Below are 12,955 nucleotides of genomic sequence, written 5' to 3'. Positions count from 1 at the left end.
TTTCTATTCCTGTGTCAAAGATGGAATCATCATCATCATCATCATCTTCTTCTTTTTGTATTACTTCACTCATAGTGGACATCTGGCATGAGTGAACTCACCTACTTAGTGCACCAGACAAAATATCAATATCACCAAATCGTCCAAACCTGTCTGGGTAATTTGTGTTACAACAACAAAACACTTACAAATACACATGCACTTAATCCTAACCATGACATAAAATACATCGCATCGTGATAGACACTGTCACCATCCATTGTGAGTGCTGTGCAGACTTACCTACAGTAGTTGATTTGGCTGGGCTTGTTGTAGAGGCCCTTTTTATATCGTATCATTGTCCTAGGTGCAAATCCCTCTCCCTTTACATGGGCACGTAGTGGTTAAGCTGCTATATGTGAACCTATTGCACATCATGGATAAGTTCATTAGTACAAGGTGCCGTACAGAACTATATTTAGCATCCAACACCGTAAAATGTCATGTTTTGACTCAGTACAGTGCATTCCAGGAATGCTGCCAAGCCTGCCATGCATATTTAAATTGTCATATTCAAGCCGAGCAAACTGAACTCAACACAAGCGTGTATGAAAAGGCTCAATCTTTTTTCACAATGAACAGTTTTCTTAAATACTTTTTTTCTGAGGCACGGTAAAGGCAGATTTGCAATATAAACCGTTTGAATTATTCACCCCCCAAAAATGCCATATTTTCCACTGATACCAGTGAAATATTGTTCAAAAGCCACTTCAGCCACTTTTTACAACAATTAAATATGTAATATACTTATGCCAACTATTATAAATGGAGGAATGTTAGCCATATACAGTATGCAAGTTAGCTAACCATACAGTTTGATTTAAAATCCTGCAAATTCAAACTTAGCAGAACATACTAGATGCAGTAGTTTATTCAAACAAGATCTATACAATCTCATCAGAGACAATTCAGTAGTCCGTATGTAGAGCTGTGCATCTCCAAACTAAGCTGGCTAAATATTCCCCTTGATGGAACTTGTTGTGAAAGCCTTTGCAACAGCTATTTCGGTAGATAAAGAAAACTAACATGATTAGTGTCCGGACACGAACGGCCTGACAACCTTTAGAAGGGGATTTGAAGAGGATTGATTATATTCTTTTTAAGGGATTATTGCGACCAGCTGGGACGGAAATACCGGCCATCAAAGCCTGAGTGGGATAGAGTTGTTTTAACAATGAGAACATGGCGTCAGTCCAATCCAAACAGTACTTATAATATGATATACTGCACTCCGTTGTGGTCATCTACGAGAAAGTCCTGTAATCCCCAACTTCAAATGGACCCCACATCAAATACGTTAAAAAAAATAAACTGAGCAATTTGTGTCTGTTGTTTAGTCATCATTTTGGTAAATACTTTGGATGAATTTCATATCCTTTGACAGTACTGAGTGCAACGTCATAACCAGGTGAGGGATGAAAGGGTTTTGGCAGCAGGGTTTTGATTTAACTTTGACCACAGCTTGTCCTATAAAAGATGTCTCTTTGAAATTAATTGTAATTGTATATCCTTGCAAAAATGTTTGTATTTCAAATGAGGTAGATGGAGATAGAGATATAAAGAAATTCACAGCTAAATCCTCCCGACACCCAACATTTCCCATACTCAAGGCTGGTCTGATGTCAGGAATGGAAGTAGTATTATCTTGCTGATAATTGACTGCACCGGCACTCAGGAATACAGGGATACTTGTGTACAGTGTATATCATCAATTCAATATACATTTAATCATCTCCACCAGGGCGACAGGTGGGAATTATTGGGGAGTCTGGATGTAAAATTCTAACATCCATTTATGAAGTCAATACATCTATGTATAGCTGACAGAATATTTCACGTAGATGTTTTTACCGGTAGTCATTTTAATTAAAAGTGTACTGTAACTGTCTACTATATACAATACAACACAAATACAGGAAAAACAACAGACAACGCAAGGAAAAATATATCTAAATAAGTTGTAAAGTAATGGATGGATAATAATGATGTTCAAAACATTTTGCAAATGTTTAGCTGCTGGGAACATGCATATTGGAACAATGGAATGAATACCGTATTCCAACATAGAACCATGCACGTTTGTTTTTGATTGAGTTTTGTAGTGCCCATTCCCTGTGGTGTACAGATAGTCTGTCAGTTGACCATATGTGCTGTGGCCAGAGAAGTCAAACACAGAAGTTCAAGATATTGCCTCTTATGTTACTAGTACTACCAATCTGGGAACCCATTGGCTAAAAAAAACAACACTCTCTCTCGACTATTGTCGTGGAATTCTGGATCAATCAGCCAATCAGCACAGGGCAGAAAATCATAGTTATACTCTAGCTGCCAACAAGATAGGTTGTAACATAAACTATTAATTAGGCTTAGTGGAGACATCTAGGCTCGGCCCATACAGCTACCAAATATGATGTATTATAGCCTACAAGTATCATAAGTGATGGCAAAATACAAAAGGTCAGATATAATCAACCATATGATTTCTTCCTCAATATGTTACTAAGAGTTTTCAGGTCTTCTAACTACAATTGGTAGCTCTCCTACATAGTCTGATGGCAATAAGTGAATGCTATGGTCCCTGAACCTGAAACTAGGCCTGAAGCTAGGCTGCAATGTTCTCTGGAATCAACATTTCTATTGAGAAGCCATTTTAATTTACAGTATGTACAGTACAGTAACGGTTCACTGCGGTAGGTGTCAAATGAAATGAACATAAAGGCCACACACTAGAAATACAAATCTAAATGGAGACTCATAAAACATCTGTTATATCGCCTTCACCTTTAGTGTTCAGTTCAGTTCAGTTCAGTTCAATTTTCAATTTTGAAACAAATTAAATGCCATGTTCAGCATAGCATTGTCCAAGTGTGTGGTATAATTATTTTGTATTAAAAACTGTATGTTAGCCTGCACGTTTGCAGACAAAGATACATTACAGTATCTGTCAGGCAAGCAGATTTTATATTTTCTGTTACATTACTGCAAATGATGCCTTTCACAACTTCCACTAGAGTGCACTGCAGTAGCCTATAACTACAACAAGAATACCGGTATTACCAAAGTTAGGTTGTATTAGGAAGTTGCAAGAACTGCCACGGTTTATCACCATTATCTAAAATTAGGAGTACAAATTGTATGTTACATTCTATCCAATTATCATGGCAATTTATTTTTCCATTTTTAATAAACTACTGATATACTCAAACCAACTTGCTGCTTGCTCAAACACTTCATTCACAAGCCCAAATCATGCAAGTAAATTTAAGAATTAAGATACACATACTGTACTTGAGAAAATGTAATATTTGCGATTATTCTCAAGAGCTCCCCCTATACCTAAAAAACAAAAAATATACATCGCATGGATGCACCTGGGAAGTATTATCAGTGATGTATCCTGAGGTCAACGGGGTTTCGGGTCTTCCAACATCATACCCCTCACTCAGGCGACCCAGCCGGGGTGATCAAGTCCCGACTTACGTCCCAGTAGCTACCCTCAATCAGTCCCACTAGGGCAAAACCAGGGCCACACAATCCGTTGGAACTACTCCAGAACTACGCTGCCAGGGCTGGGAGGTACACTTCTGGCGCATGGAAGGACTAGGCTCTGTGGGTTGTCTCCTGTCCGGGCCCCTCCTACGTCTCACCAGGTCCACTCCTGCTCTCACCAGGGACCTGTGCGTTGCACCAGAGTCCCAGCACCAGACACTTCATTCAGGAGTGGTGGGCAATGGTTCCACAGGGAAATGGTGCTGTGGCTCCGCTTGCTGCTTGCATGGCCCTCCTAAGGGCCTCACCAAGGGCTTAATTGCTTCCTCCTCACAGAGGACACAGGCTGGGGCGCTAGCCCATACTGCTCACCTGTGTGCCGTCTACATTCCGGCTGTCTCTCCGGTGGTCACCAGACTATACCTGGTTGTCAGTCTGTTCCTATGAGTCCCCCAATTCTATACCCTGGTCCACCCAAAACATATTTCAACCACTTTAAATCTGGAATCCCTATTTTGGGCATGAATTATTGGGTGAAACATGAACATCTTGCAAAGAGTGGTCACTGGCAGTAGCCTGGCTAATACGCCAGACCGAATCAATCTGGCTTATTAGCCAGTCTACACTGGCAGTGGTGTCATGTTTTTACTGGTACCACGGCGTTTTAATGACGTCACGCACGTGCACGCGTGTGCATGTGCGCATCTCGGCATGCACACAGAACAGCTGATATAACCTATAAGCCTAGTAGTTAAATAGTGTATGGGAGTTTTAGACAAACACAAAAGTAAACAATTAAAATAGTCAGACAAACATCTTGATTGATTGATTGAAATATGTATTAACAGTTTCCTGAATTACAGTACATTTCCAGCAGCACAACTCAATACAAAGACTGTTAACTGTGAGTGGACGACCCAATAAAGCATTACACTTCTTTACAAGAGGGTTCACCTTGTTCAATTCATCAAAACATTTAGAGACGTTCAAATAGACACTTCTATATAGCCAAAGAACAGAACATAAAGGAGGTAAAAAGGGGGGGGAAAACATAGTGAGAGGGAAAAGGGGTGGGAGAGGGGATTCAGAATGGGGGCCAGTTTCGAATTGCAAATTTGCAGGATTCGCATATGTCTTAATGACTGTTGGTAGGGCGTTCCACATTTTGGTGGCATATAGAGCGAAAATAATTTAGTACTTGCCCACTAGCGAAACTAAAAGTTTGCTTTGGACGAATTAATCTGTTCTTTGATGGAGGAGGAGGCATCTTCTTGTGTACAGCACACAGACGCAGTATAGCCTACTGCCAGGAGCCATAGCCTATTAGCCTCTATACTGCTGTGTGCATATAATGCTTACCGTATAGGCTACGTGCGCTCAGGTAAAAGCTGTCCTGTTGTTATGCAAAGTAGTATCCATTTGATTCGGCACGGTACTTGACACGGCGTGAAGATAGGAGGAGGGGGCGCCAGTAAACCTAGAGCCTGGCTGTGTGTAAACAAGTTCTTGAGCTTAGTCCAGTTACCCTGGGTAAAACATAGTAGGCCTACCTTTCCTTTCCCACCCCTCACTGGGGAAAATTCTGGGAGGAAAACAGAAACGGGGTGAGTTGTCTTGTTACCGACCTACCACTGGCACTGGGTATAGTTGGTGCGTCTTGGGAAGTCTGGTGACGCGTTCGGTTGTGCGTCTTCTCTTGAATCTATAGGCCGGGGGACCGCGTTCTAGCCATAGAGTTATTATATACTCTAAGGTTCTAGCGTGCACGCACATGCACCGTTCCGTCCCTGCGCGTGGTACCATAATATCTGCGTTCTACGAGCATGACACCGGCGTTCACACAGACACAGGACTTTGTAAAGCGAACCAAATATGTAAACAAATGACACGTGGACATGTTAAGCGAACCATGCAATGGTGAAAAGAGGTCATTTTACGAGGGAAAAAGAACATGCGGGGAAACCACTGTCTACAATAATTGTTGCCGGGCACAATTAACCTTCAGTAGTTCAGTCACACAGAGAGAGAAGAGAACAGCAACATGATCCAGCAACAACTTGCTATTGTATTCATTCTTAATAATTATTTTACAAGCCAAATAAGAGCAACAGATGAACAGGAGCAGCTTGAACAATAATGTGCTTGCTGCATGCACTCACTGGTCAGACTCAGACAGGTAAAGTGATAATTTATCAATGATAACTTAGCCTTAATTTTCTTTGGAAATAATTGGCCCACGAATAATGATAAATGTTTTTCTCTTATGAATGTGATAAGCTAGCTAGCCACATTAGCATCAGAACCTAACCCCAAATAATCGCATTAAAGACGTTTGGCAAGCCACGACCAGGAGCAATTAAAAGTTACCTTTGTTGTAAATTACAGCTGGTCTTCTTCTGGGCATGTCGTCATGATTGTGATTATCAATGCATCACGTGGCTCTCTTTATCGAAGGGGTGTGTCAGTTTCTCACGTTTACTTTGGAACCAGAGTAAAGATCAAGATAGCCTGGTGAACCCACTTCCCCTGCTGCTGGACAACATTTCACTTCAGCCTCTTGGATATCAGGATATGGTCTGTGTCCCACTCATGCCGAGAACCACAGAAGTTGAACACAAATTGCTTTGTTGAAATTAAGAATGAAGGATTTGCACGAGTTGTTCTGATTTCTTTCATTTAGCTCAGTGTCTTTGACAGTCTGTTTAGCTAGTTGCCAGACAGTGGGGTCTGCATTCTTGATATAGCTCTCATCTGTTTGAATCAGCGAGGAGTGCTACAAAAGGGACACTCACTATAATGTAGGGTCAATTTGATTTAGCATAAAAGTACAAGCTGGGAACACAGAACAGTCCCTGTTGTGTGGGACTAAATCACAGTTCTGTCTGACAGTATCAGCTTTTGTGCTGCCCAACACTGAGCGAAGCTCCGCTCGGGCATGGGCAATGAGGCCAATTCTTGGACCCTTACATCTGGTCTTTACACTCAACAAAGACTCATAGAAATGGTTTTGCACTGATTAAACCAAGGCGTGTCTCCCTTCCAGATTTCCCCCCCCATAAATGAAGAAAGAAGTTGTCTTGAAAGCTATACTGAATAACTTATAAACTATTCAGTGTCTCTTTATTCTATGTCCTTAGGTATGACCCCAGTCTTTGAATACTTTTGTACAGTAGTTTGTGATCCTGTAAGTCTAAAGGTTTCCGTTCCATTTTCCATTCTAAAGTATCTTTATCTCTATCCACTTTTCCAGTGGCTTGTTAACGGACACCTCTCTGGCTCTTGGAGTTCTTCTGACCAAGTTAGACGACAACATTGTGGCACATGGTAAGGATTTCATTTTAATGACCTGATAATGTACCTTGCATGGCCCTTATGTGGTATGGGGTTTTGTAGTGAAGTGCTCATATATCACTGTCTGTATTGGATTCAGACTGCATTGGCAAGCCTTCCAGTCCGTCTTTATAAATTCCTTTTAACCCTGGCTATAACACTAAACAATCCTTTTGGCAATTTGCCAATACATGGCAAATTGAGGAAGCCTACTTCGGTATTATTCTTTTAAATATTCCCCCAAAACAGATAATGGTCTAATGGAGCTGGGAGCTTCTCCTTTGGTCCACCCATTCCTGGGACATGTGAGAATTGTACAGTGAAGAATCTGTGAAATTCACCCAAACACCTGCCTGTAGTAAAAAACAGGGATGTAGGCTGCGAAACAAACCTACCTTCTATGATGTCACTGAGCATCATGAAGGTACAGAAAGACCCACCCACCTGCAGACATCAGCATGAAAATTCCAAAAATATAATTGTCTGGGTGAAAATCACCCATGTTTGTAAGGCATTGATGCGCGCCAGTTGATGACAGACAGTGAGACCTGAAGGTTAGACCTGTGTTGCATGAACTTCACCTTCACTGCCTTCAGTTTCCTGCCTTATATATCCAAATAAAGCTAAAACTACCTCCACCCCTGCGCCCTGAAAAATAAATACATGAAATAAAAACAAATTAATTATAAAAGGCATCATTGAGTTCTAAAATGAACTGGCAACAATCTGACATGAAAATCATATCACAAATCACAATCATTGGCTCTGGCAAATCATTTGATGGTGTAATTATTATGAATATAGTATATATATAGTATGTAATATAATAATTGTATGCTGTTCTATCATTTACAATTGAGGCATTTAGCAGACGCTTAATCCAGAGCGATTTACAGTAAGCAAGAACAACACATGGTAATGCATCAAATACATAAAATAGTCATCAAGAATCATAAGGAATCTAAGAACCTAGCATCTGTCTAACAATAGCAAGAACTGTACAGTAATGTACTGTACTGTACTGTACTGTATGTAGAGATACAGAGAAGTACACTCAATACTGTCCGTATTCAGCCCAGTTTGCATCAATCCATCAGTGTCACCCTGACCTGATCACACCCACACTGTAGAATCCTGAGTGTTTAACTCTGAAAGAGCTGTACACGTGTTGCCTTCATATGTCGCATATACTCTGATCACTGCTCTTGCTTTGTGTAGCCCTGCCAACACAGTTGGTATTAAGATGCCAACGTGTTTCTGTTGTTAGCAGTCCAGCACTTCATTATAGTCTGTTCCTTTGTGTGGTATTCTCTTAAGCTCTGTTGTTGGGGGTTTTTTTGGTGGAAAAAGTCTAGACAACCTGTCAACAGAAGTTGAGGTTGCTATATGCTCATTAGGGTGGGCGAGGAAGACCAGTTGTTTTTCCCCTGGCCTCTATATTCCATCAACATCCTGTGTAGCTATAGATTCATCTAGAAGGCTGCTCCATTTTATAATTGCTTTACTGAAAATCCCCTGTATACTCTAGTGTGCCCTGGGGGCAGAGAAAAACCAAATGGGGAAAAAAGTGCTATCCGAGCTATCTAAATAAGTTCCATGCATTTTTATGTCATGGCACATAATGGAGCTAGCCGTGTAGAAGAGGGTCTGTTATTGTAATTGTGTGTTGTCGACTAATCTCGCAAGCTACTGGACCGACCAGCACTGTATTTCCGCTTGTGCATGTTGCCAGTATGACCATATGACCTTGACCATTGTCATTAGGCAACTTCCTCAACAATGGTCTTGTCTCTTTCAGAGCGATACACCTCTTGGGTCATACTTTTTCTTGTCCAGCTATGCCTAGCTGCTACTCACTTGAACTCTTGACGTATATTTCTCGGTTGAGACTCGGTGCAAATGTGTTCTCTCAAAGGACTTCAGCCGGAGGGGCCACAGATATGGGCCACTTGAGAAACAGTGAGACAACACAAATATACAGAAATCAGTCAGGCTTTTGTCATTTGACTGGAACTCTTCCTACTAGTCTTATTCATTAATCCTCTTTCCAGGTGCAGAGTAGTCCTTTCTTTTCAATTTAGTCAAGCCTTTGAACCAGTTCAAGCCGAGAAAAGCTGTATTAGGTGAGCTGTCCTCTGACAGAGTTTGAAAGAGCTTGTCTTGTTTGTTTCTTGAGAACTGAAGATGGAAACAACAAGCCACGTTGCTTTTTGTGTTATCCTTTTAGCATCACCTTTGACTGTACTACCTATACTCTTAACAAACGCGTTTGATTTTAAGACTGTGAAAGCTGTGTGCCAATTTCGGCACACAGCTTATTGCTAGCGGTAGTGTGAAATCCTTTGGTGAACGGCTGAGGATAAAACATTTCCTCATGAGAACCTATAATTTGCATATCTACAAGGGGATCATGATTCGTGATTCAGATAAAAGGCGCACCTTTAGGGCACTTTCAAAGTTATATATGTCCTGATTTCCGAATCCAACGTTTTCGGTTTAGTGTTATTTTGGCATGGCTCTGGCAAATCGGTACATTATGTCTTCATCGTATTCACATGCAGCATACTGCAGGGGCAGGAGTAGGAATACAGAGGGAGGACCTCACAGAGGTTGCTGATAACAGAGCTTATGTCAAGGGAGCCAAATTACGAGTCTTTGCAGTAAATTACCTGTCCGTATGAAGTCAATGGCTGACATATTGCAGCAAAGCACAGCTCTGTGATGGAGGCAAGGAAACCTTCTGCTCACAGTAAACTCTTAAGGCCAGCATCCCTACATCAGCAAGAAAGATAGTGAGCGAGACTAAGAGAGAAATCCCTTTTAAGTTAAACATCAAACGACCGTGTCCGCCTACTGCATCCTGTCGGCCTGGCAGTATGGCACACACAGATCTCTGTCTCTGTTTTGTCATTTCATTAATGCTCTGCCATTAATCCATCCATCCACACTCCACCCACTCGACTCAGCAGCTATCCCCAGATGTCTCAGTTCATGTGCTGACGTGACATGCACTGTCCCGGAGCACGGACTGACTTCGGCAAATAACAGCAGACAGCTGTGAAGAGGCCATGCACTGTTACTGAAAATGAACAGTCGAACCTGCCATGCCATCTCTGGAGATTGAAGATGACTTTTCCCATGTAAAGTAAAGTTTACTTAGTAAATGAACCGCAGTAAATTTTGGCCCAGTGTAGCCAGAAAACCATTATACTGAAGTCCGTCTAATGGCTATGCATGCAGACTCCTCTTTAAGGCTGATAACACACAGGAAACAGTGTCTGATTTCACATTTGAAATAACATGATTAAGCAAGGGGTAAAATGTAGAAAAGTGCTGAAAATGTGAACGTATTGATCAGATCGATGTGTTTACTACAGTACTTGTATTAGCCAACATAAAATCATTATCCTAAAATTAGCCTCGGGCCCTTGGCCCAAGCAACACAGCTTTTGTAATATGATATAAAACAAAATTGCCATGCGATGTTATATTTATTTATGGGGGGGGGGGTTGTTTCATGGGAGATGTTGCCTCTTATATACAGTAAATACAGGGTCATGGAAACCAGATCACTTCTTCCTGCAAGGTGACCTGCCTGTAATGCTTAGTGGCATGGTGGTGAAATGAGTTAACGTTTGTTTGTTTGTGACAGGAGCCAGTGGCCACGAGCCTTGCATCGAGGGAGGTGGCTGACAGCGGCCCTCTACCCCCAGGCTGGAGATGTTACATGTCACCTGAGGGACTGAGGTACTACGTCAATAGTTCCAGCAAAGGTAAGCAAGGCACAAAGAAAAACAGATAAAGGAATATTTAAGTTTGTCAAAGATGTCAAAGTGTGTGCGTTGTTCCTCCTAACACACACCAAGCTTTAAGCATTAATAATGCATAGGATAACCTTAACACACGCGTTCCACACCCCCACAGGGAGTGCAGTCCCCGCTGTCGAGTCCGTCGGACCCACGGTTGTCTAGAACCTCCACAAAAGTCCTTTGCCCGGGCTCTGCACCTGATCGCCCCTATATCTCCATATATGGAGCTGCATGTTCCAACATCATTCTGACAGCTGCATAGACTCCATAATTGGGCATGCCTGACAAAGAACTCCATATATGGGCATAAAAGGGACACAGGCATAACAGGCATAATAACTGGGTGGGGCATTCATTTCCAACTTGCATCGTTCCAAGTAGGCCAGTGCCCAATGGGCTCTAGTTATGTATATGATGCATTTACCAATGTAAAGTACAGTATGCACTGAAGTGTTCAACTTCTGATGATGAACAGGGAACTAGAGTATTACCACTTTCCTGTGTTTTGTTTTTGTTACCATAGCATCCAGTGTCTCCCTCACTAAACTCTGAACTCTGAAGACTCATTAGCATTCCTCTTCATCATGATCATCTCCACAGTCCATTCATGAAAAGAGGGGCCTGCGGGTTCTATCTGCTATAATCAGGTTATCTTAAACGTGTGACACTCTGTGGCCAAGTGGCCCTGCCAGTTTCTCAGCAGCACGGTTCGTGCCTTCAGTGCTTGAGTGATGTATCTGTAAATTGAACCACCATATGGGAAAAACCCGATTGCATTTAATGCCGGGGCTAATAGGCATCTGACCTTTTCACAAAGATGCCCAGCTTCATTTAATTACTGAAAATGGTTTTGCTTCACCAAGTGTGTGTGTGTGTGTGTGTGTGTGTGTGTGTGTGTGTGTGTGTGTGCCCATCTGCATACATGCACGCACGCACACATTCATACATGTATGCTTACCTGCATGCTTACAGTACATTAAAGTCTTACCCAAATGGATAGGTGTAGGCTATAAGGAATCTAATAGGATTATGTGAGGATTGTGTGGATACTAGCGTTGGTGTATAAGTTACACTGCAAGCTGCGGTTTAAATGATACATCTTTCTGTAATCAACTAGCCTCATTCATGCACCAAGTTTTATCTGAGAATTTATGCCTCATTTGGAAAGGATTCCAGGGGCAGGACAGGCTCCCATGAGACAGAGCAACGCTGCATCAACAACCCCAGCACTCAGTCTGCAGTGGTGGAAAAAGTACCCACATCTTTTACTTAAGTAAAAGTATCAATACTGCAGTGTAGAAGTAGGACTGTAGTGGTTAATGTTTTGTATTAATAATCAAAGTCTACAAAGTAAGTGTAGTGGAGTAAAAGTACAATATTTGGATCCGAGATGTAATGGAGTAGAAGTAAAAGTATTATAAATTGGAAATACTCAAGGTAAGTACAAATACCTCAAAATTGTACAGTAATTATGTACTTTGTTACTTTCCACCACTGGCACTCTGGCAGGGGATTGCACCTTGGCAAACCTCTCACTGGAGTAGAACAAATACCCAAAGGCTATTTTTACACATACATAACCATATGCTGTTTCCTTTTCTTTTTCTCTGCCGCATGGCATATGGACAGTTTAAGTCTATTAATAAGCATTTTTGTTGGCGGCACTTCTAGTTATTATGTTTAATAATAGCCATGTGTACCTCTTGGTAGTGTGTATGCTTTGTGTGTTCTGTGTTTGTGTGTATCAGAGAGCACAATTTGCGTGTGAATTGATTGATTGATATAATACTTTATCAAAACGATTAACCTTCATCAGTAATATATTACAATGCAATACATATTGGTATAACGCTCCGTAGAATCATAAGCTATATTTTCGGAGAAAGGAGGGGTGGGGGCGGGGGGAAGAGGATTCCGCACGGTGTTCAAGGAGTTGAACTGTGAATCAGAGAGTTGAGAATCAGAGAGTTGCGCGGCTGCAGGCATCAGAGATAGCTAGCGCACGTCAGAGAGAGAGATTGAATTGATTAGGCGATGGGGCTCAGATAGGGTTCGGGCTTCAGCTTCAGACACTTGTTGGGTTTGTGCCAGGCTAGGGCTGGTTTGTGCCCATACAAGGCTCTACCACACACCACATACAGTACAGTACAGTGCTGTACAGACAGAGAAAGAAACACAGAGAGACCATTGCATGGCACCTATGACTTGCACGTATGCATGCACGCACACACACGCCTTTATTGATACTGTAGATAGGTAATGGGGAGAGAGAGAGATGGGCAGTGACA

At 41.8% G+C, this 12,955-nt stretch overlaps 1 protein-coding gene across 1 annotated transcript in view; it reads left to right on the top strand.

Moving 5' to 3' along the window:
- Window positions 1-6,769: 6,769 nt before the first annotated feature.
- The window catches only part of gas7a (growth arrest-specific 7a), a 34,512-nt gene continuing 28,326 nt past the window's right edge, over window positions 6,770-12,955 (top strand). The window contains exons 1-2 of the mRNA XM_080775576.1: window positions 6,770-6,852; window positions 10,511-10,631. Of these exons, the coding sequence (XP_080631702.1) occupies window positions 6,850-6,852; window positions 10,511-10,631 (124 nt within the window). The 5' untranslated portion in view covers window positions 6,770-6,849. The remainder of the gene's footprint in view (window positions 6,853-10,510; window positions 10,632-12,955) is intronic.

Source organism: Protomyctophum bolini (assembly GCF_963924005.1).
Source record: "Protomyctophum bolini genome assembly, chromosome: 11".
Lineage (NCBI taxonomy): Eukaryota > Metazoa > Chordata > Actinopteri > Myctophiformes > Myctophidae > Protomyctophum > Protomyctophum bolini.
This window is presented reverse-complemented; position numbering and strand designations above follow the sequence as displayed.